At 31.0% G+C, this 25,221-nt stretch overlaps 2 protein-coding genes and 1 long non-coding RNA gene across 5 annotated transcripts; all 3 read right to left on the bottom strand.

Annotated features, from left to right (window-relative positions):
• Nucleotides 1-1,440: 1,440 nt before the first annotated feature.
• Nucleotides 1,441-9,271, bottom strand: LOC133814682 (probable LRR receptor-like serine/threonine-protein kinase RFK1). Its single transcript, XM_062247612.1, has 10 exons — nucleotides 9,192-9,271; nucleotides 9,007-9,075; nucleotides 8,850-8,918; nucleotides 8,689-8,760; nucleotides 8,515-8,589; nucleotides 8,351-8,422; nucleotides 8,197-8,265; nucleotides 7,753-7,840; nucleotides 2,076-2,175; nucleotides 1,441-1,496 (listed from the first exon to the last, which is right to left on the bottom strand). The coding sequence occupies exons 1-10, from the start codon at nucleotides 9,257-9,259 to the stop codon at nucleotides 1,441-1,443; spliced, it is 738 nt and encodes a 245-aa protein (XP_062103596.1). The 5' UTR covers nucleotides 9,260-9,271.
• Nucleotides 9,272-13,534: 4,263 nt separating this feature from the next.
• Nucleotides 13,535-24,996, bottom strand: LOC133818442 (cytochrome P450 87A3-like). Of its 3 annotated transcripts, XM_062251310.1 has the most exons (9): nucleotides 24,729-24,996; nucleotides 24,115-24,442; nucleotides 23,831-23,980; nucleotides 23,472-23,720; nucleotides 23,172-23,261; nucleotides 22,014-22,092; nucleotides 14,220-14,326; nucleotides 13,914-14,041; nucleotides 13,535-13,781 (listed from the first exon to the last, which is right to left on the bottom strand). In XM_062251310.1, the coding sequence occupies exons 1-9, from the start codon at nucleotides 24,926-24,928 to the stop codon at nucleotides 13,688-13,690; spliced, it is 1,425 nt and encodes a 474-aa protein (XP_062107294.1). In that variant the 5' UTR covers nucleotides 24,929-24,996; the 3' UTR covers nucleotides 13,535-13,687. The 3 variants fall into 3 exon arrangements, with proteins under 3 accessions (XP_062107294.1, XP_062107295.1, XP_062107296.1); XM_062251311.1 differs by lacking the exons at nucleotides 14,220-14,326; nucleotides 22,014-22,092; XM_062251312.1 differs by lacking the exons at nucleotides 14,220-14,326; nucleotides 22,014-22,092; nucleotides 23,172-23,261.
• LOC133818441 (uncharacterized) lies at nucleotides 16,984-21,566 on the bottom strand. Its single transcript, XR_009885902.1, has 2 exons — nucleotides 21,134-21,566; nucleotides 16,984-21,052 (listed from the first exon to the last, which is right to left on the bottom strand). It is a non-coding gene; the product is annotated as an uncharacterized LOC133818441 (long non-coding RNA).
• Nucleotides 24,997-25,221: the final 225 nt, after the last annotated feature.

Below are 25,221 nucleotides of genomic sequence, written 5' to 3'. Positions count from 1 at the left end.
GTCGATTATATAACACATTTCAATACTTATAAATTTGTGTTATACTACACTTTAGTATAACACATTTTTTTGTGTTATAATACACTTTAGTATAACACATTATTTGTGTTATATAATGAAGTTTGCATAACACAATTCTTTGCATAAAAAGTGTTATTGTAATAGATATTATAACACAATTTTTGTATTATTTTAATATTTAGATAAGTTTAAATTCTCATTATACATTTCGTTTTTATAACACTAATTTATTCTATTATATTTAATTTTTTTTATATAATTAAAATTAGCTTTCTAATATATACTAGCATCCTCAATTGAACTTGATTTTCAAATAACAAAAAGTAAAAACATTCAACATTGTATTAACAATCAACAAATTAGTTTAAAACATTCAACACTGTCATCAACAACAAAATGTTCTTTAAGTATTCAAGGAGTCTTAAATATTCAACATAGTGACAAGTTACTACTTTCAACACAAAATGTTCTACAGCTGCCCAACACAAAGCCTTCAAAATTAAGTATCATTTTCTACTTCGCTTGTCACATCTGCAAAATAAACAAAGAAATATTTTATTGTTATTATCTAGCATCACAAATTACTTCAAGAAAAATGCTATGGAAATTATATCCAAGAAAGGACACCACATACAAAATAATGAATTCACAACTACACCAAAGCAAACAAAGAAACCAAACACTAAATTATAAGACATTGGTTGTTTTTTGAGTATATTGGTGATTTGAGTTAATTGTTCTCGATTTTCTTTATCATGAAAAGGAAATTTTTCGTATTCATCATAAGCATCCTATTTATTGATTGCTTCTGCAGTAGCTCAATAACTCTGTCACTCAAGTGATCAATAAATACACCAAAATTTTATGTTTTGATTTTATTATAGCATCTCTGTCTCTTATATCATGTGTTTTCTTTTTTTATGATGGCTCTTAGAAAAGCTGAGAACATAGAATTTGAATCATTGATTGGTGTGGCTAAGAAGTTACAGTTGACATTCTTTTAATTTGTAATAATTTTATTGCTCTATAATTCTTGCAAGAAGAACTTGAGATTTAGGATAATCAGTGTAATAAAAATAAATAATGAATGATATTATATATAATTGGTGGCTCATCATAGGAAATAATTAAATATAATATTACTTTTGACAAGGTCTAGACCTTTGGACTTGAGTCAGCATCACTTTCTTGACTGGGTTGTATGAAGAGACCTTTTTGTTTAGGGGAAAAACTGAACCATTTTCTTTATTAAGGGTTTTTTGATGGAAAAAGTTGTTATTTTTGTACAGGTGGTTTAGTTTGCTAGTATATTTGTCCATTTAGCTGACTGATTTATTGCACTTTTTTGTTTTGTGTTTTCGGAATGGTCAACCCCAAAAGTTAATGAGGTATGGAAACTTCTGTCACATTCTTGTTTTTTCAATTAGAGATGGAACCAGCAAGTCTTCCTTTGCACTTGAATTCAAAAGCTAATTCTGATGAATAGAACATAAATTATATTTCATTAAAGATTGTTATTTTGGTATTTTTGGTCATTTTGGTTTCTATGTAACTCCATTAAATTGCAAGTCTGAAGGTGGTGTTTTAGTACAGAATTATCACATGTAATATTGGCTGCATATAAGATTTTTTTTGGCTAGTAGCTGATGAGGATGAGCAATACTTTTCTGTCTATGAAGAAGAACAATATATTGGTGATTTGAGTTAATTGTTCTCGATTTTCTTTATCATGAAAAGGAAATTTTTCGTATTCATCATAAGCATCCTATTTATTGATTGCTTCTGCAGTAGCTCAATAACTCTGTTACTCAGGTGATCAATAAATACACCAAAATTTTATGTTTTGATTTTATTATAGCATCTCTGTCTCTTATATCATGTGTTTTCTTTTTTTTATGTCGGCTCTTAGAAAAGCTGAGAACATAGGATTTGAATCATTGATTGGTGTGGCTAAGAATTTGAATCCTAGTCTCAATTCCATGTTCTTAAGAAGTCTTTTAACTTTCTCAAACTATATTCCTCATGAATGAAAAAGTTTTCTTTATTGTTAATACCTCTTTCACTCTCTTGTTTTACTTGTAACTTCTTCTCAAACCACCATTCTAGTTTGCTGATAAGCCTTTTATTTTTGCTGCAATAGAAACGAATTTTCTTCTGAAATATCAAAATGTTGGTTTCAGTTAAACGAATTTTTTTTCTAAAACATCAAAATGTCTGTGTTCTTAAAGTTGCCTCTGGCAAATTGTAGTGACATTTCTATAGAGTTTATAAAATCTATTATGTTGATCCTATTATACCACAGTTTGATCTATTGTATAATTGTGTTGAGTTTGCTTTTACTGTGTTTAAGTTATAGTTCAATCATCAACTAAGTTTATGATTCTATGTACAATTTTGGTTTACTCATAAATTCAGTTCCACGATATGATCAATACACATTTAATCAATCTAGTAAAATTTTGCCTGAATTATTAGTTATTACCATAGTTATAAAATTCTATATTACAAAAATAAAGTACATCATACACTTATTTTAAAACAATGTCTCTTACTATCTTCTGAATCTTATAGTCAGTTTTTTAAATGCACAGTTTGAAATTCAATATGTATTGCGATCTTGTTTGAACTAGAGTACTTGCTCGATTACTTTCTCTGATCAAACTTTGGTTGCCCTTTTTTTACTCATAGATCTAACCAAAAAAATTAATTGATCAAATTGATTCATTTAATAAACATTTGATTACTACATTGATTGAATCTATTTAAGTTTTGATTTTTGAATAATTTAAAATATATTAAAATAATTTAGAGCCTATCCTTTGTGTTTGATAGTTTGTCTTTGTTGGTTGTCTTAGGTTTTCTTATTCTAAACTAGAGATTTTACACTAATGTTTCTCTAGCAATTAGAGGATAAACAGAAAAAATAAAGAAAGAAAACAGAAAGCAGAAGAAATATGAGAGGATAAACGTTGCTAATTAATATTTATTTGTTTTTGGTGTTCTTTTGGCCTTGTTCTCTTGTCGCTTGCTGCATGATTTGTTGCATGAAAATTTTGCTTGTTCATTTTTTTTATAAGAAAAACAAGAGCCTTAGGTATGTTCCTGTATGATTTGTTGCACGAAAATTCTGTTTGTCCGGTATCTACCTGTTTATTAATAGACTATTGAATTGTGTTTGAACATAGCTTACTTTATTATGAAGAATGATTCTTTGAGAAGGCACAAATTGATAAAAAAACATGAGCTTTAAGTTTGTTCTTGTCCCCTCATGAAAGCGTGTAAATCCACTATTAACGCATTTAACACAGTTTTTACTAGCTTTTGGGTCAGTCAAATGCCTTACTCTTTCTTCTATCAAGTCTTAAAAAAGTAAGAAAACTATAAAAGGAAGAAATTATAATATATGTGTGCTTTCAATAGTCACTAGCCTTTTTTATGTCTAAGTCATACATCAATAAATGTGGTATTCATGTAGACCTTTTTACCATTGTCTTACTAATATTTTAGTCTCCCTAGTATGAATTAAAGGAGATTTTGAAAACTTTGTTTCTGATTCAAACTATCTGTTTTTCTTTCTCTCTCTTACAGGAGTATGAATTAAATACCCTCTTTACCCTTGAAGTGTTCATCTCATGTGTTGAGTGAGAAAATTTATTCTGGTTTTCACATATATATTATTGTATTGTTTTATATACATATTATAGTCTAAATAATTATTTTGTTACAGTTTTTTTCTGTTTTATTTTCATAGTCTATTATGTGTTTTGCTTATTTATAGCTTAATTTATAATATATTACGTTTATCTTACCTTTTACTTTTTATTTATAACTCAATGTATTTTATACAAGTATTATTCAAAACTTATTAATAATTTAGATATTGAATGAATTTATGCACACACAAAATACATAAAAGTTAAATCAAATTACACCATAAATTGTATTGTATATAGATTACAAATACTGATTAGATTATAAGGTTTTTTTTGTATTTGTTTCTGATCTTAAAGAATTGATTGATAAAAATATACTGATTAAATTCAACTAATGTATTTTGTTTTATGTGCATGGATGGCTTTTGTTGTAAAATCATATTCAAAGGTGAGAAAAAAGGCCAAGCTTTTTAAGCATGTTCAAAAGAACTTGTGACAGAAGACAAACATGGTTTGGCCATTGATTAGCCAAAACAAGACAAAAAAATAAAGTTTTCCCATTAAAGTATGATTGAATTTGCTGAAAGTCATAGATATATATTAACACACACACATATTACTTTACTAACATCACAATGATGCCAATATGCTCTTACTTTGCAGTATTCTTCAATGTTAAGCTTCTTCTAAAATTCGCATACTTGATTAGGCTTTTCAATTTGTTCCCCTGAAATACTATAAGACTAATTGATATATTTATAGTGTGATGAATGAGTCTAGTAATCTCTATTTCTGTTTGGGTACAGGGCTTATGAGTTTTAATATAGTTGTCTAATTTATAGAGATTACAAATACTAATTAGATTATGGAATTCGATTTCACGAAGGCATTTCATTAATTGTATATGTGTAGCATTTTCAAAGTCTTCAAATGCATAGTTCTTTTGTTGCAATACTTGTATTAGTGTTTTTTTAAAGGTGCAATACTTGGTTTAGTTCTTTGTTGCAACTATCTTTTTTTTTTTTTACCATTTACTAAGGTCTGCAATGTTCTTTTGGATCTTCTTGTGTTTTGTTCAATCATTGAGCTTTCGTCTAGCTTGAAAGTAATATAGTTCTTATTGATAAATTTGTTTAGCTTTTGTCTAGCTTAGAAGTAATAAAACGCTTATAAATTTATTAAAGTAATCATTCTTATGGGAATAGTCTACTAGTACTTTTAGCTTTATATGTCAACAATTGATTATTAACAAAAATAAAATTAATATGCCAACCACTAAGTAAAATTAAAAGCTTACCTAACCATCTATCAATACCGAGTAAAAAAATTCAAACAACACACAATAAGTTTTCATCCTTATATCACCGCAACACACAAACAAATTTTTCAGAACCTACTTCTCTAAGACACACAAATTTTCAACCTTCCATTATCACCGCAGCACACAATTTTAATCTCAGAACCTACTTCTCTATGGATGAATATTTAAGATATTCAAACTCCTCTAACATTTGTATGATATTAATAAAAGAGTTAAAAGAACATACTTTCGTACCTCTTGATATTAATAATCAAGTTAATTAAATTTGCTTCTTGCCAATTCGATCCACAACCAAAGGAATATAATCAATACCTAAAAGATTAATACAAAATTAAAATTAAATGATAAAATAAAACCATAAAATTCATGAAATTACTTGTTACGAGTCTTAATATCATAAACTATATTCATTAATGGTACAAACTTAACATAAAGAAACATATTCCAACTCAAATGTCCAAAAAAAATCATCATTTTCATAATCATCATCATTCCCACTCATTCTATCTTAAATTCAGCTACTAAAATAAACATTATTTCAGCAACTTAATACTAATAACAATGCTGCTCTACTAAATTATGGTAGCCAAATAATTTAATTGCATAAACCTTCAAAGATACTGATTATAAATAGTTCCGGAAGATTTTCTATCACATTGACATTGAAAATTATGTGTTGATCAATTTGGACTATTATTATTATTTTCTATCAATTTTGTCGTCAACATTAAAGACTTTACATAGAAACTAACTAATTGTTTATTTATTAATTTTGTTGACATATGTAATACCCTATATATATGTTGAAAATGGAATAATTTCATAGAGGCAAACAAAATACTATTTTTAATAAAATGGTCCACAACCACCTATAGTGGGAGACCTTATTAACAAAATAAAGACAAACAAAGCAATAACAAATTAAGACAAAGCTGTTACTAACAGACTTTTGGATTATCAACACTAATACAATCTAATCTAAAGGAAAATTTTGTTAATTTAAGACATTCCAATTACCTTTTCTAATTATGGAGCTTCCTAGTTAGTTTAGTTAAACAACATAATACAAATTATGATTCACATTTGGAGCAAATATGCAATTCATACTATTGTGGATTCTCTCTACCTTTTAGGAAAAGAGTATATGATGCTCTGATGCTCTGTCTGTATTACAACTTTCTAATCAAACTTCCAATATTGTTTCATATATAAGATTATAATATAATGTAATCATGGTTCTGTTATTTTTATTGCATTGCATTGCATTACATTAATGTGGCTAATTTCATATTTTGAAACATCTCTAATATAAACTCTCAGTTCTAAGAGAACAAACGTTGACCACAATAATGTTTGTTGTTTTTCTTACCTATAATATATAATTAATATATCATATTATCCATGATTTTTAATAGCTTCCAAGATTTTATGTTTCCACAGGAAATAAAATTTAAACCCCATATATAAATCAACCATAAATTCACAAATGCAATGTTTTTAAGAATATAAAAGTAAACTGTCAAATAAAAACAATTAATCAGTTGCCTTAGAGTCAACTCTAGAAGAAGCAATGGTGGCACGCTCTATCATCTAAACAAGAAAAGAAATTATTCATCTTTAGCATTCATGAAACAATGTCAAATTCTTAAGATATGTCATCTCTCAAAGATATTAAAACTTTGGTTCTTTTAGAAGCAAATGTTTTTATAAACCACCAACAATTTAATAACAAACATGGACCTAGCTAAGCTAGAACCAAAAAGTCAAGCAACAAGATTCATGATCCAGTTAGGAAGTAATGCAAGAACTTTAGAGAACGACCAAGATACATGTCACGTAGCCAATCATTCTGAAAGGTCTCCTTCAAAATTCCAGCTATAAGATTGTCTATTCATATATAAAAATAATATATTGATATTAAACATTCACTAATACAATTAAGAAACTATTTTTTTAATCCCATCGTATGATTGGTCTATCTAATTCAAGTTACAGGACTATGTTTCCCATACACGTATTTCATATTTTAACAAAAATATAAAATAAGATAATCATTTGTAAGCAATCAAATAATTCACCTATTTTATGCTAATAAGAGATTGTGAAACTAGAAAAGCACACCATAAGAGATATATAGGCATATATATACGTATACCAATACAGAAGTAATACTATTCATAATATTTAATGAGCAATTAAGCTAATGGGCTTCCTCTACATTGTTGTAAGAAGTAAGCATTTGGATTGAAGGCTCTACAAGCCAAAACACTTAAGAGACTAATTATATATATATATATATATAAATGGACACAACATGTTGAAAGGAAGAGTGATCTAGTAACATTGGCCTGAGCTTAAATTTGTATATATGATATGTAGAATGTAGTCCCACAAATTCTCAATCTCATGCTTCTTTGGCTTCAGCTTTAATGCTCTTCAGAGGTAAAAAATGTTATTTAGAAATGGAACCAATTTTTACTTAAGTTGAAATACTTTCTATATCTATGCAGTTCCCTAAAAACAATTAATTTTTAAAAAAAATGAAATCCATAGCATGATAACTGATTATTGAAGAATGAAATAATAGAAAAGAAAAGCAAGCCATATTTCAAAGTATGAGATCATAATTTTTTTTTAACTTTACTTTGTCTTACAATTGTCATTATCATGGCTATAAATATATTATCATTTTGCATTTCTGTATACCTTACACAGTATTCTAAACTAAGTAGACCTTTAAGAAAACTAATAAAATACCTCCTCCTCATAAACAAAGGTGCCGAAAATTGGCCCCCTTGGTCCTCTAAAACCAATACAGGATCCATCTATGTCCACCCTTGTTCTTCTAGTTATCATAAATGAAGTACAAATAGTAAACATATGAAAGAATATAAAATATTTTTATAACACTATGCTGTTGTACTCTTAGCATATGCATGAATAGATTTATATATATACCACATTTATATTTATATAAGAGTAATAAGAGCCATCAATAGTATACCACATTTATATTTATATATAGACTCAAAAATACCTCTTTTAACAATTGCAATAACTAGAAAAATAAAAACTCCTAATAAGTAGCATGAAACAAAAGAAAAAAACTCCTAATAAGTGAAGTGAATGAGCAAGGAGTTTTTATGAACTTGTAAGGTCCTTCCTCAATGTCTTCTTCCTACTCAATTTTGCATCACTTACAGTTTCCTCAGTTTTCTTATATTTACAAAATTTGGAAGTTCCCCTTCTAGCTTATTGAAGCTGAGATCTCTACAAAATCAAAAGCTTAGATGTAAGTTTATGTCAAATTAACTAATGATAAGATGAGAATTTAACAAGTGAATAGAAGAATTACAAGATTTCTAGAATGTTCAAATTTCGAATATATTTCGGAATATTTCTTCTTAAATTACAGCTCCTCAGCACCCTGCAATTTCATACATGGTCCTATAAGTTCAATATTTTTCAAATATTGGGCAGTTCAAGATTTTTAGAATTTTCAAATTATGAATAGCTTACAATCTTTGTATGTTTGTCATGTTCATCAAGTTCGGAAAATCTGAGCTCATCTCCCCATTTAAGTCAGTAATCCTTCTGCAAAGAAATTCTCATTAAAAATGAAGTAATATAGTACATATAAAAAATATAAGGATACATGTATAAGTAAATGAAAATACATGAAAGAGAACTTACAATTCTACTAGCTTGTTCAAGATGGATATACTAGAAGGAATTGGCCCATCGAAACCACTTGCTTCCACCTCTCTATATAGAATATAGACATAGTATGTAAAATCAACATACATAAATATAGATCATGAATTTTAAGAACCAAATAGATCAACAGCTCTTACAACTTCTGAAGCTGTTTCAAATTGCCAAACTCAGGCATCCTTCCTGTGAAGTAGTTACTACTGATCCTTCTGCAATGAGAGAACATGAGTCAAGATTCAAGTGACATAAAACTTGGTTCATTTTGGTCATGGAGTTACATTACAGATTGACACTTACAGTTCTTTTAACTTGGTGAGACTAGTGAGATCAGGGAACTCTCCAGTGAAATTGTTTGCAGCAAGAGTCCTGCAGCCGCACACCATTTCAATTACTTAAGACTAAATTAATAAATCTCATTTTACTTTATTATGTAGCTAATCAAATTTTTACTTAATTTGAAAAGATTAGGAAATTAAACTCACAAATATTCCAAGTTGACCAATTTCCCAATCTCAGAGGGAATAGTTCCAGAAAACAAGTTGCTCTCCATGGACCTAATGAACTTAAGAGCTTAATATGATAAACAAATCAAAGGATTATTTTAATAGAGAGAATTTAAGGGTTGATTAAGAAAGAGCATACAAATGAGTGAGAGTGGTTATGCTTCCTAAATAGGCAGGAATTGGTCCTGATAAATTGTTGGCATTAATGATCCTGACATAAGTCGTTACAGCATAATCTTTAAATAATGTTATGGCAATATCAATATGAACAGCTGTTAAAAATAGATATTTTTGTTAAAAATAGAAACTTACAATCTTTCCAACTTTGTCAAAGTCCACTCTCTGAACTCTCTGAGGTGCTTCAAATTTTTAGAATGGCAGTCACTTATTGATCAAGGTACAAACCTCTCTTATATCAAATATATACATAAATATCTATATGTACTAATATATATTGAAATTTATTTCTATTATTTTTTCTTTCTTTTCTTTCTATACAGAGCTTATCCAACAAAAGAAAGGAAATACTTGAATTCATTTATAGTAGTAAAATGTTCAAATCGAATGGTGGATTAACAGTAGTTATAGCCACAACTCACTATCACAACAGTCAATATCTATTTATTTATATATATATATATATATTTACACAAATAAGCAAGGAACGAGCTGCAAGAAGCAAAATAAGAGCCAAAATATATTGGACATTTAACACTCAAGCAAAAACAAATAGACCTTTAGCTCCAAATGTTAGAGTTATCAAATCAACATTACAATTAAAAAATAGAGCCATTAAAGCTTTCTTATCAGTAGCAAATCAATGAAAAAGATATGTATTTTTCAACCTCATCTTCTTGGTAACACTATCTCTATCATCATGTCACAGAATGTATACATGCATACTTGTTTATATATATATATATATTTATATACACTTATATACACAGACAGAAAAAAGAAATTAAGAAATCATACCATTCAAGAGATGCTTCTTTTTGGTAAAACTATTTATACCGAGCATCATCAACAAGCTTCTGTAGGAAATAAATCATAAGTATAAAGTAAATATTTTTATTTTGAAAAATTAACTAGTAATTAATAAAAAAAAACTCTTTTAGTCCAATAAACAAAGTAGTAATCATTGTTAAATTAAATAAAATAGTATCATATACTTCTATACAAAAAAAGAACAAGTTGTCTTCCAATATGTCAAGCATAAGGCCAAATCAGTTCTTAAAAAATATCAATAATACATTTAAAATACATGTCACAAGCCTAAGCTCAACCAAAACTAGTCCAAATTGAAAAATGCTTCTATATCTTTTAGAGAACTCAATCTTTTTAACATTTTTTTTTTGTCACCCAAGTACACATGCTGACGTACGTGCTTCTTGTGAGCTAATTAGTTATAGATATAACAAATTTCTTCATATAACAGGCAATCTATTAGCATTCCCACCAAGGTCTCTCTCACTCTTACATTCTCTAGATCCCTTTATTCTAGAATAAGTTTTATTAGTGGTCTAGATAATAGGAAACTCTAAATAAAATTAAATAAAAAAATCGAAGGGTTCCATAAAGCCAACCTCAGGTGACTATCTACAAACACTTGGTAAGCATGTAAAAAATCCTAAAATGTTAATCTAGAAAACAAATCTAAAAACTCTAACATTTAACTATTAGAGTACATCAACAGAACAAAATCAAAAGACAAAAAGATATAACAGTTACCTCAATAGAAGAGTCTCCACAATTTCTGAGAGAAGGCTGGTTTCTTCGACACTCAAAGACAATGGAAGAGTGTGTGCACTGTATATGCACAAGAGGGTAAATATCATAGAAATCTTAAAACGTGAATTCAATGCACCAAAATGCATAAATACAAACAAAGCCTAAATAACCAACTAGAAAAGAATAGCAACTCTCACCGTTAAACCATGGCATTCAGTGAATATTTCCGTGTTTTATCACTGATAAATCTTGAAGTCTAGGCTTTTCAAGTTTTTTCTGATTGTAAAACTGATTACTCTCAACCCTTCATGGCTGAAGGAAAGCAGCATGCGACAAGCCCAATGACTGGGAAAGGATGGTTGAGAGAGAAATAGAGAAAGACGAGAGAGAGAGAGAGAGAGGAGTTCGGATGTAGTACCAAGCCGAAGAAATGGAGAAAATAAATGGGTCTCAGAAATGTTGAAGGAAAGGATGGGCCTCAAAAATGTTGAAGGATACGTCCCAGAAATGTTGAGGGAGAGGAAATGGGTATGTTGAAGGAGAGCTCTGAAATGTTGAAGGAATTGGGTCTCTCTCGGGTCTGACAAATTTTCAGGTCACAAATGAAAAAAAATGCTAAGTGGCACGGGATGGTGTATTATTACAGCCTTTTTTTCAACAAGTGGCCCCATTATAGTACTCTAGCATAATACTTTTTTATTAGTATTATATTCATGTGTTATGGAAATGGGTGTTTGGTGTAGTGACACGACAAGCAGATATTGAGGCTCGCCACGCTCAAATGTTTAAATTTCGCTTCAAAGACTCCCTCCAGCACCAGATAATGTCCAAAATGACCCTACTCTACTAGTAATTGGGTAATAAAACCATAAACAACAAGTAGAGGTCCAGCAACCAAAACCACAAGTTGGGATGCTTGTAGTGGCATGACCAAAGCCTATCTCGGAAAGATTCTGCAAACAGGATCCTCTGACCTTCAAAGGTTCTACTGATCCAATGGGGGCTCGAGAATGGGTTAGCATGCATAAAAGCAACTTTCAGTTTATTGAAATCACTAAATGGGAAAAAATTTTGTGCCACTTATATGCTCTGAGAGGATGCCAGAATATGGTGGGATGCAGTGAAAAAAGGACAAGTTGTGAATGAAATGGAATAGTCAGAGTTCTTGACTCTGTTTAACTCTACGTATTATAACAAGGTGATAATAGATTATAAGGTAACTGAGTTTTCATATCTAAAGAAATGATTGTTAAGTGTGTTGGATTATGTTCGTAAATTTGATCAGCTAACCAGATCGAGAAATAATATTATAAATTAAGTTAGTTCTCAGAACGACACCAATCTCAAAAGCTCTCTATCGAATAGCATCCGCCAAGCTCAACTATCTACAGATGCAAAATGCAGGAACAACTTGACAAGAAGTTCATTCGACCAAGTCATTCTTTGTGGAGAGTTCCTATATTAGTTTTGAAGAAGAATGATGATTCGATGAGAATGTACATAGATTACATTGAATTAAACAAGTCAAGCATTAAGAACCACTACCCACTACCCAAGATCGATGATTTGTTTGATCAGTTGCAAGGAGCATTAATATTCTCCAAGATAATTTGCGGTCAGGTTACCACCAATTTAAAGTAAAGGAGTCGGACATACCCAAGACGACATTTCAAACGCGATACAGACACTATGAATCCGTGGTAATGTCCTTTGGACTTACTAATGCACCTGAGACATTCATGGATCTAATGAATCGAATATTTCACGAGTATTTGGATAAGTTTGTCATCGTGTTCACAAACAACATTTTGAAATACTCAAGGAGTTAAGAGGAGAATGCAACACATTTATAACTGGTCCTCCAACGAATACAGAGGCAAAAGTCGTACGCTAAATTCCCAAAGTGTGAATATTGGCTATGAAAAGTGAGTTTCCTAGGCCATGTAGTGTCTGGAGAAGGAATATCAGTGCATCTGGTAAAGATCAAGGCGGTAAAATAGTGGCAGTCTCCGAAAAATGCTCTTGAAGTTAGAAGATTCCTCAGATTAGCAGGATATGACTGCCCTTACCCGCAAAGATATGAGGTTCGAATGGATAGACAAGTTCAATGAGAGCTTTCAAGATCTAAAGACAAGATTGACAACCACCCTAGTATTAACTATTCCCAATGGTAGAGAGAGATATGAGATTTATAGCGATGCGTCTGGGCAAGGGCTGGGAGCAATATTGATGCAACACTACGACAAAGTAATTGCTTATGCATCACAACAATTAAAGAATTATGAGAAGAATTACTCAATGCATGATTTGGAACTGGCATCGATAGTGTTTGTACTAAAAATTTGGAGGCATTACCTATATGAAATCCATTGCGACATCTATAGCGATCACCAAAGCTTAAAATATTTCTTCATTAAAAAATAATTGAATATGAGGAAGTGTCGGTGGCTGGAATTGTTCAATGATTGCAACTGGGTCATCTTATACTAGCCGAAGAAAGCAAATAAAGTGGCAGAAACAACTTGTAAATAACTATGTCGAAATGGCCATTTGATGAAGTTCCCATTTTTCTTAATAAAAAACAAAGCACACAAAGGTAACTCTATTTATTTATTTAAAGAAAAGTACTAGTAAATATTTCACAAGTACTGTGCCCATCACATGCTACACATATGCATATGAAGTAAAAGCACTAATATTATATAAATAGGCTTAATTAATCTCCTATAATCTGTTATTCAGCTTCACAAATGCTTTTCTAAGATTTGAAGATGTAAGCCATTTGGAAATGTCAAGGTAGGTTTTCGAATGATATCTCCTCCTTTGACTACTGTCCACCTACCAATTTTATAAAACCACATAAAAATATGTAAATATTAGAATACTACAAACTAAACTTAAAATTACTTTTGAAAAAAAAACAAACTAAACTTAAAATTATTAATCATCGAGATAAAGAAAACTAATTACCTGAGATTTAAAACCAATTGATGAATAAAGATGGCCAATTGCACTTTTGCAAAGTCAGCTCCAACGCACAATCTGACACCCCCGCCAAAGCCCATGAAAGTCTTAGATCCTAAATGCAATTCATTTCCCTACATTTTGGTTTGAATGGACCCCACCCAAAGATCAATTGATGAGAAGAACATTTTTTATTATTATAATATGTGCGAAAATTAAGTACACAAGAAAGTAAATAGTGAAATAATAAACTTATTTAAGCTTGACTACTTGCTTAATTAGATTTTATATATAATTAAAATTATTGATTACCTCCCATCGCCATGGATTAAAAGTAAGAGGATCATCATATTTATCAGGATTTATATGAAGAACTGATGGAACAATCATAACAAGCCAACCAGCTGGAATTGTATATCCTGAATAAAATTATTTTTTATATTGCAATAAGATTTTTTTAAAGCAATATTAAAAAAAAAGTAATGATACATCATACATATATGCACAAATTACCTATAAACACTACACACATTTATGTGACAAATTATTTCAAGTAATCATATTTATTTAAAATGAGTTTCATTAATTAAAAGTGATTTGTCACATAAGTGAGCCTAGCGTTTATATGTAATTTGTGTGTGTATATATCATTACTCATTAAAAATATATACATTTTAAAGAAGATTTTTAATAAATTAGAAGTGTTTAACTTAGAGTTTATATATATATATATACTAGGTTGGGCACGTGACAATGACACATGTTAAGTTGGAAAGATTCTCGATAATAATCATCAGTTATTCTCATTAGGATATTAAAGTTGTATTTCGTTAAAACACAGGTTACCAAATGTATACATTCTCTATTTTACTTAATATTATAAGATTAAAAATTGAATAGTTAATGTATATGATATAATTTTAAATTCAAATTTAAATTCTTTTGTATTTATTTTTTATAAAAAGAAAATATATAGTGTCATATATGCATCATTTAATAAAACAAAAATAATAAACATTTCAAAGTTATTATTTTTGTAAAGTTGTATTTTGAAAAATGATAATAGTAAATAATTTTATTGTTTTCAAAATATAAGAAGTGATTAAAACATTGTAGAAGTTTTTATTAAGTTTTTTTAAAAATAATAAAAGAAAAATTATTAAATATACTTTTGTTTTAAAAAATTTGCGTTTTAGATAAAGAGAATAGAAAATAATAGATTATTTTATAAATTTAATTATTAAAAATATTTTTTTTTGCAATTCTAAACTTTTGACAAATAAATTAAGCTATAAATTAATTATAGTAGATAACATTAAATTTAATATGTATTATGTTTAATCATCCATATTTCAATACACATTATATATTAAATGATAAATTTTACTATAATAAATAATAATACTTATATGTGCATCATTTAATTAATATATATTTTAAATATAGTTAATCAATCATATATATATTTAAATACACATTATATTTAATTATAATTATATTAATATTAGACACATAATATCAAAATAACTTTACCAATAAATAGTAACTAAAAGACAAAATAATAATTTCACCAAAAAAATTTAGTCCACTTCACTCTTTTATATATGTGTATATATATATATTACATAATCAATCACACATATTTAAATACAAATTATATATTAAGTATAGTTTGAATTAAATAGAATAGAATAGAAAATAAAATAGATTATTTTAAAAGTTAGGTTGAAAATAAAAATATATTTCTATTTTCTTGCAATAATAAATCCTTGACAAATAAATTAAGTTATAATTTTATAGTATATAACATATATAAAAGAGTGACCCATTTAAATATATATATTATAAATTAAGTAATAAATTTAATTATAATAAATAGTATTATTTATATATTCATTATTTAATATATATAAAAAAATTAGTTCATTTTACTCTTTTATATATGTTATTATAGATATAGAATATGTATTATGTTCAATAATCAATCATACATATTTAAATACCCATTATATATTAAGTGATAATTTGATTTTAAATAAAAAAAGCAGAAAATAAAATAAATTACTTGTTAAGTTTAATTGAAAATAAAAATACTTTTTTTTGCAATACTAAATCTTTAACAAATAAAATAAAATAAGTTATAATTATAATAGATACAGCATAACATATATAAAAGAGTTACATATTTATATATATTGTAAATTAAGTGATAAATTTAAATATAATAAATAATATTATTTAATATATATTTTAAATAGAGTTAATTAATCATATATATATATATATGCACACTATATTTAACTATAATTATGTTAATATTAGCCACAAAATGACAAAATATTTTTACAAATGAATAGTAACTAAAAGACAAAATAATTTGACTAAAAAAATTTTGTTCACTTCATTCTTTTTTATATGTTAAAGATTCGGTGGAAAAAAGTGAACGCACGTTTATTATTGGTATATTGACTAAACAGACATTTGTCACTCTGAATTATCTTATAAATTTTAAATAAATAAACAATATTATGTCTAAAAGAATGACATTGTTGAAAATAATGGAATAGCAATAACAGAATTGGAGGAGCACCACAATGGTGAAAAGGCTGACAGCTAATCATTGTCCTTTCATAGTACAATTCAGTTACTGATTCCCTAGAGAATGAAGAATATTCTGTACAATGCAATATTGCTTTTTGTATTCTAGAATAGTCCACTGTGTACTATATATACTCAATCATCCTATTGTAAATGTATCCGTTGAGCATAAAGTAATATACAGCAAAAGTTTTTCATACATTTCTCAGTTTTTAACTTTGTATCAAGAGCCCAGGTTCATCCATGGCCGACTCCAGTGCTACCACAGAAAGTTCTGCAACCCCTGTTGCTGCTCCGGTTCCAGTAGCACCACCTGCTGCTGTTGCTGCTCCTCCAGTTCCCATCTTTCAAGGTCTTGCTGCACTTACACTGAAGCTTGATTGGGGCAACTATACCTTTTGGAAATCCCAGGTTCTGCCTGCACTACGTGCGTATGATCTCGAAGGCTTTGTGCTCGGAACAAAGCTCTGTCCTCCCCAGTTCGTAGACAACACGATTGGAGGAACCATTCCAGGAGAAACTCGACAGCTAAATGTAGGATATGCTCTCTGGAGGAGGACAGATCAAGCCATCATGAGCTGGCTACTCAACTCAATATCAGAAACAATGTTTGGCCATGTGGTAAGATGCACCACTTCCTTTGAGGTATGGCACACTCTTGAGCTTTTATTCACAACTCAGTCCAAAGCTAGAACACTACAAATCAGATTTCAGCTTCAGTCCCTCAAAAAGGGAAATCTATCTATACATGACTATATGATGAAGATGACAGGTCTTGCCGAGAACTTATCTGCAGCTGGACAGCTTATCTCGGATGAGGAATTAATCCTTTATATACTTGGAGGCTTAGGTCATGACTATGACCCAGTTGTAATCACCCTTACTTCACGTGCTGACCCAATTACTCTGTAGGAAGTTCAGTTTCTTTTGCAGAGTCAGGAAATGCGTTTGGAACAGATGAATGGTCCTATTTCAAACGATTTAAACATGCCCAGTGCAAACTTTGCAACTCAGTCTCGTAGGCCTCCCAACACAAATGGAAGTTTCAACATTCACAGCAACAACTTTCAAGGACGAGGCTACTCTCCAAGAGGCCGAGGACGCAGTCGAGGAGGCCGAGGAAACAGACCAATCTGTCAGCTTTGCAACCGTGCTGGTCATGTGGTCTCAAAGTGTTATCATCGCTTTGACATTAATTTTCAAGCTCTTGTCTCAAGTTCAAACAATACTCAGTCCACTAATGCATCCTCGGGCCAGCAATATCCTGGACAAAATCAACATGCATACTACTCCTCTGCTGCACCAGATCCGAACCAAGACAATGCTTGGTATATAGACAGTGGGGCAACGAACCACATCTTCTCTGACAGCAAAAATCTGCAAAATAAAGTTGAAAACAAAGGTATTGATCAGCTGCTAATTGGTAATGGCCAGCCTCTTCCCATTACTGAAATTGGTACCTTAAGATTGCATAGTTCTAAATCTTCATTGCTGCTTAACAATGTTCTTTGTGTGCCCCAAATAACCAAAAACTTGCTGTCCATATCTCAATTAACAAAAGATAATCCTGTTTATGCTGAGTTTTATTCTAACTGTTGCATTATTAAGGATCTGGCTTTGAGGAGGGAGCTAGCTCGGGGTGCGCTTAACAATGGTTTATATCAGCTTCAATTGCCAATGCCACGGTCAAGAACTGCAGTCCCAAAATCGAGTCCATGTTTTTCTTTTTCACAGTCTTTAAATTCCCAAAAGAGTCCTATCTCAGAGTCCAAATGTAAGAGTCAAGCAAATGAACATATTCATTTTGCTCAGTCCATGTTTGTGCAATCAACAAGTATTAATGAACTTGATCTTTGGCATATGAAACTCGGTCACCCAAGCTTGAATGTAATGAAACATCTATTAGGCAATGACAAATTTCCCTCTAACAGCTCCTTAAAATTCTGTGATGCTTGTCATATTGGAAAATCCAAACACATACACTATCATTCAACTACAAAAAGTGCCAAGAAACCTCTAGAAATCATTCACTCCGATGTATGGGGTCCCTCACCCGTTCTATCTAAGGATGGCTTTAGGTACTATGTACACTTTATAGATGAATTTAGCAACTTCACATGGATATTTCCCTTGAAACTCAAGTCAGATGTCAAAGAAATCTTTCTCACCTTCCAAAAATTTGTTGAACGAAAATTTGACACAAAAATCAAAACACTCCACTCAGATTGGGGGGGTGAATACCGCAGCTTAGCTCCATTTCTTAATGCCATAGGAGTTCATTTTAGGCATCCTTGTCCACACACACACCCTCAAAATGGCAAATCCGAGAGAAAGCATCGACATATAGTTGAAATGGGGCTCACCTTATTAGTTCAAGCCTCGGTTCCTCTTCAGTATTGGTGGGAGTCTTTTAGCACAACAACCTTCCTCATTAATCATCTGTCCACTCCTACCTTAAATCATCAATCTCCCATTGAAGTCCTTTTTCAAGTGAAACCCGGCCTTAGTTTCCTCAAGGTTTGTGGATGTGCATGCCTCCCACATCTTCGAGCATACAATCAACACAAGTTAGATTTTAGATCCACCAAGTGTGTATTCTTGGGGTATAGCCCAAACCATAAAGGATATAAGTGCCTACATCCATCGGGTCGTGTCTATATTGCTCAAAGTGTCTCCTTCAATGAACAAGACTTCCCATTTTCAACTGGTTTCACTACCTCTCAATTCAGAAACACCACACCTGAAACTCACTCTAATATACTCCAATATAGTCAATGGTTTCCCTTCACCTCTCCTGTTCACAATGACTCCTCACAACATGAATCTGATATTGATCATTGCTCGGCTGCTGACTCTCAGCTATCTCCTGCCTCCACGGTCAACCCGAAGTCATGCACCAGTCCAGGTAATTCTCCTCAATCCATCTCTTCATATTCAACACTACCCCTTGAAGTTCATCTCCCTTTTTCCACTTCCCATGAACCAAATTCACCACATGCCAACACCACTCCACCTTCTCCACTTATCCTTCCCGAACCTACCTTACAAAACCCACCCGTGCCCACTCACCAAATGATCACCCGCTCCAAAGCCGGTATATTCAAACCCAAGCTCCTCCTCACCACCACAAACACTCCACCAGAAATCACCTCCCGTGAAGTCCTTATCCCTGATACCATAGAACTTGCCCTTCAATCTCCAAAATGGAAAGCAGCAATGGATAAAGAACTTCATGCTCTCTTAAAAAACAATACCTGGACAATTGTTCCTCGGCAACCACATATGCATGTAGTTGATAATAAATGGGTTCTCCGTGTGAAGTATAACTCCGACGGCACTGTTCATCGCTTCAAGGCCCGTCTAGTTGCTAAGGGCTTCCAACAACAACCCGGCATTGACTTCTTTGAAACGTTTAGCCCGGTTGTAAAGCCATCCACCATTCGCATCATACTCTCCTTAGCTGTAATGAATGATTGGGATATCCAACAAGTGGGTATCAATAATGCCTTTCTTAACGACATGCTTGATGAGAAAGTCTTCATGGTTCAGCCAGTCGGTTTTGTTGATCCTAAACAGCCTACTGCAGTCTGCAAACTCCACAAGGCTTTATACGGCCTAAAACAGGCTCCCCGAGCCTGGTTCGACAAGCTTCGAACCACCTTACTTGCTTTCGGCTTTCTCAACTCAGTGGCCGATACTTCATTGTTTTTCTTCCACAAATATGATGCTTTACTCTTTGTACTGGTCTACGTCGACGACATTCTCCTTATGGGAAACAATGCTGCCCATGTCCATGCCATCATCTCCAAGCTGCAGTCTACTTTTGCTCTCAAATCGCTGGGTTCAGTCACTTACTTCCTTGGTTTTGAGATAGGTAGGGGGCATCACGGTATCCACTTATCCCAAACCAAATACACCCTAGATCTTCTCAAGAAAACAAACATGCTCAATGCCAAGGCCTGTCCTACACCAATGAATCAAAACAACAAGCTGAGTCTCCAAGACAGCGCTCTTTTTGAACATCCAACACTCTACCGAAGCGTTATCGGGGCACTCCAATATCTCACACTTAGCAGGCCAGATATTGCCTTCTCAGTAAACAAGCTCAGTCAGTTTTTACAGGCACCAACACAAAACCATTGGTATGCTTGTAAGAAAATCCTTCGTTATCTTGTTGGTTCCATTGGTGAAGGCATGTTCTTTGCAAAATCATCAAACATGGCTGTTCAAGGCTTCTGCGATTCTGACTGGGCCAGCTCCTTGGATGATCGAAAGTCCACGACAGGGTATTGCATCTACCTCGGCAACAATCTGGTTAGCTGGAGTTCACGGAAACAGAAGTCAGTAGCATGCTCCAGCACTGAAGCCGAATACAGAGCACTTGCCCAAGCATGCACAGAGGTAATTTGGCTAAGATCACTTCTAGCCGAGATTGGATTAAAAAGCAAAAAACCAGCAGTAATTTGGTGTGACAACTCAGGGGCACGGCAGCTTGCTTCAAACCCAGTCTTTCACTCAAGAACAAAACATATTGAACTTGATGTTCACTTCATTAGAGACAAAGTATTAAGCAAGGAAGTAGAAGTCAGATATGTACCAACAAAAGAACAAGTTGCCGATATACTCACCAAGTCTCTCAGCATATTTCAATTTCAATATCTTAAAAGCAAGCTTGCTGTCATACACTCATCACAGCACAGCTTGAGGGGGCATGTTGAAAATAATGGAATAGCAATAACAGAATTGGAGGAGCACCACAATGGTGAAAAGGCTGACAGCTAATCATTGTCCTTTCATAGTACAATTCGGTTACTGATTCCCTAGAGAATGAAGAATATTCTGTACAATGCAATATTGCTTTTTGTATTCTAGAATAGTCCACTGTGTACTATATATACTCAATCATCCTATTGTAAATGTATCCGTTGAGCATAAAGTAATATACAGCAAAAGTTTTTCATACATTTCTCTGTTTTTAACTGACATAAACATATTTAAAAAATAAACCAAAGCATTGTCTATATTATAATATTATTATAATAATGAGATTTTATAAAAATTAGGATTATATATTATATATTATTATAATAATTTATAATATTTGAATTTATATCAATATAAATATTAAAAATTTAATTTTTTATTATATATTATTATAATAATGATATTTTATAACATTTAAATTTACATTATTATAATTATTAAATATTTAGTTTAGTATTTGTAAAAAAATATTTAGTTCTGTATTAAATATTATTATAATAATAATATTATATAATATATGAATTTATATTAATATATTTAATAAATATTGATTTTAATTAATTATAAAAGTATATTCCATTAAATATTTGTAATATTCTTTTTAAATTTAAAAAAAAAAGGTTAGAGTCAACATAAACAGTTAAATACACATTTTTTTTTATATAAAATATATAAATGTACGAGTGTTTGGGTGATAAATAATTAATGACATTATTATGTAGGTTATGTGATTTTGAAACTTGCCGTTGATCTCAACATCTTGTATAACTTTTCTATAGATTCCTGGTACAATATTTGCAAGCCGAACTATTTCATTGATAACCTGCGCAAAGTTACATGTCAAATTAAAAAAATTAAAAGAAGAAGAAGAAGAAACACATAAATATAAAGATATATATATATATATATAAATATATATATAAAAGGTACTTTTATGGTGCAACTCACAAAAAGAGGTGGACTGATGCATCTCTTTTTGTTTGCACCGTGATCAATTTTCGGCAAGAAATTTTTATATGACCGTGAATATTGTAGTGATTTCGAGTATCGTGCAAATTTTTATAAAATTCCGAATAATTTACAGTACCGAAAACAAGGTTCAAACAGGTTGTTACACACGTGATTATTTTTTTATGCGCGTGAAAAACAGTATGTTTGAACATTGCTTTCCGTACTCTAAATTATTTAGAATTTTTTGAAAATTTGCAAAATACTCTAAATAACAATGTTAATGCCGTTTTTCGTCAACTTAAAAAAGGAGAGCAATTAATCAATAATATACCAAAGGATGTGAATAAAAAGAATGAAGACCAAATCTTTTTATCTAGTTTAGCAGTTAAAATTTGCCTAGTCCACAAATCTGTGTTATCAGTTCTTTAGAGTTTTCTAGAAACTTTCAGAAAATAGTTGTCCACAGTTTTCTCTAAAGTTCAATGTTTTTCGTCTCTTACAAATGGAGTTTCCTTATCTATTTATAAAAAATGTTTTAGAATTTGTTTCCACATATTCCAGGAAGATATTCTATGAATCAAATAATATAATGCCAATTAATGCATTATTTGCTACGTGTATGATAATATCTCATAGAATGTGAGATTAAATAACTAATTACATCATTTCCCTTAAACATAAGGATTTAACAACAATAAAAAAGTTCACACAACAATAAAAAAAGTTTACACACTTCAGCATCGAAATATTAGTGGCAACTGTGAGTATGTCGTCCATAAAGACTTTTTATTGTGTTTCAATGATTGGAGATATTCTTCGTAAAAGATAAATGTTAAATATTTGTAATATTTCTTTACATGAATAAAAGAAACTGTTAAAACAGATAATTTCTGTTAGAAGAGATATATCAACCTATAGATAATAATAAAAATACCCTTAAATATTACTCACCATATGCGTAAAAGTCATGGATCTATATTCCTGCCATGTAATCTGAGAGTCCTTTCTCTGACGGTTTTTAATAATTTGCATGTGCTCTATCTGTAATATAAAATATCTGGTTTATATTTTGGTTAATATATAATAAATGCGTCCTTTCTTTCTCTGACGATTAACTAATGAGCTTATTATTTGGTTTATATGTTTGTCCGATGAAAAGAGGATATATAATGTAGTTAATGAAGAAATCGATAAGGACAGTTAGATCACTAATACAAATAGCAATATTAATCGTGAAAAAAAAATACAAACCGCTAATTCAGCTTGAACACGAGGATGATCAGAAATGAACTTCACTGCTAATGTAAGGGCAGTGGAAGTGGTCTCATAAGTGGCAAAGAGTAGCCCAAACACCAAGTTTACAGCGATTTCTTCAGTCAAAATAGTATCTTCTTTCTTCACTTCCTCTAGTAGATGATCCAAATAATCACCATATTTCTTGTTCGATGCTTTTCTTTCATCAAATTTCTCTTTGATCATTTTTAATGCATTCTTCCGACCCTATTGACCAAATATTATGAGATTATTGATTTATCATAGTGTATATATTATTGGAAATAAAAAAAAATTCTATCTTTCAAATATATATTTGTATAGTTACAAGTATGAACCTGCAAACATGCATGGTAAGCAGTTCCTGGAATGCTGAGGGGAAATGAAATAATGCCATTTATTATGGCTGAAAAATTCTCTCTGAGTTTTCTTGTGCCCTCCAAGCCATCATAGCCAATAAGCTTGTAAGCAAAATAATTAAATACCATCTGCATGCATGAAAATATGACTTACATATTATGAGTTTAACATATTCCCTTAATCTCATATATATCTCATGGTCGAGCCGATCGATCTTATCAAAGAAATAATATAAAAATATACAGAGAAATTAATTTGTTACTTCTGAGGAAACTTGTTTTATATCTACAGTTGTGCCACAGCGAGCCCAAGAGGTGAGATGTTTGCGAGTCATTTCCTCCATTTCGGACAGTAATTTTGCCTTTAGGTTTTCAGGGCCAACAAGGTGTAGAACCAAGTTCTTGAGATACTTATGAACCACGCCATGATAAGTCAAGATGTCTTGGCCACCGAATATTTCAGTGAAACTTTCTGGGTACCAAAATAGGAAAGACTTTCCTTCATTCTTAAATATGTGGTAATTGAATTCGGGGTCCGTAGAAACAACTATATTTTGCCCCACTAGGTTAGTCCGAAACAATGACCCATATCTGCATGAGGTTAATCTGTATAAGCATAATATATTTGGGTACTACGTACAATATACCTAGCATATATATATATATATATAAATGACATATATCTCGTACGTGATGAACCATGCATATATATATTTTGATGAAAGTTTGGCTGACGTCAACATGAATTTCTGCGTGCAAGTCTTCTTCATTCTGTTTTTTCTTTTTTGGCGGGGGGAGTGTGTGTAATAGGGTCCAGTACCACATATATATAACATGTATATTATATATTTATATATATATAGAAGGATAGACATACCTTGTTATTCTTTTCTTGATAAAAGGAGGTATGTCATACAAAGAATGAGGAGTGAAATACTCAAGGGTCTCACCAATAAGAGGGAAACCCATAGAACCTGGAGGCAACTTCCAATTGCACTTGGGGTTCTGCCATATATAAACCCAATGACTTACCCAAACAGCAATTAAAGCTACGAGGCACATAAAAACCACCCACATATTTTCACTTCGTATATATATTGCTAATTAGCTAGAGAGCATAAAATAGCAATATACGAATGATTTAGTATTGCTCTTGTTACTTACATACATATATATTCTCAAGTATATAACATTTCATTAATTGTTAACATTGAACAGAGAAAATAGCGAAAGTGAATGATAACCATCAATGACGCACCTGCTAGTAGTTGGAGTGTTGTCGTTATCGTAAATTTATTACTATAGTACGGTGTGGTTGTCTTATATTTATCATAATAGTAGGCTATAAAAATGACGTGAAAACCTTTGTT

Source organism: Humulus lupulus, chromosome 2 (genome assembly GCF_963169125.1).
Source record: "Humulus lupulus chromosome 2, drHumLupu1.1, whole genome shotgun sequence".
Taxonomy (NCBI): Eukaryota; Viridiplantae; Streptophyta; class Magnoliopsida; order Rosales; family Cannabaceae; genus Humulus; species Humulus lupulus.
The sequence above is the reverse complement of the archived record's forward strand: the minus strand, read 5'-3'. Positions and strand labels throughout refer to the sequence as shown.

Coding starts and splice junctions, on each gene's coding strand:
- LOC133814682 (XM_062247612.1), bottom strand. CDS start 9,259: ATGGAGAGCAACTTGTTTTCTGGAACTATTCCCTCTGAGATTGGGAAA. Junction 8,423..8,514: donor ATGACAAACATACAAAGATT/GTAAGCTATTCA, acceptor ATGAAATTGCAG/GGTGCTGAGGAGCTGTAATT. Junction 1,497..2,075: donor AAAACAAGAGAGTGAAAGAG/GTATTAACAATA, acceptor TCTATTCATCAG/AATTAGCTTTTGAATTCAAG.
- LOC133818442 (XM_062251310.1), bottom strand. CDS start 24,928: ATGTGGGTGGTTTTTATGTGCCTCGTAGCTTTAATTGCTGTTTGGGTA. Junction 24,443..24,728: donor ATCAAGAAAAGAATAACAAG/GTATGTCTATCC, acceptor AACCTCATGCAG/ATATGGGTCATTGTTTCGGA. Junction 14,327..22,013: donor ACAAGATGTTGAGATCAACG/GCAAGTTTCAAA, acceptor AATTTTATTCAG/GATATACAATTCCAGCTGGT.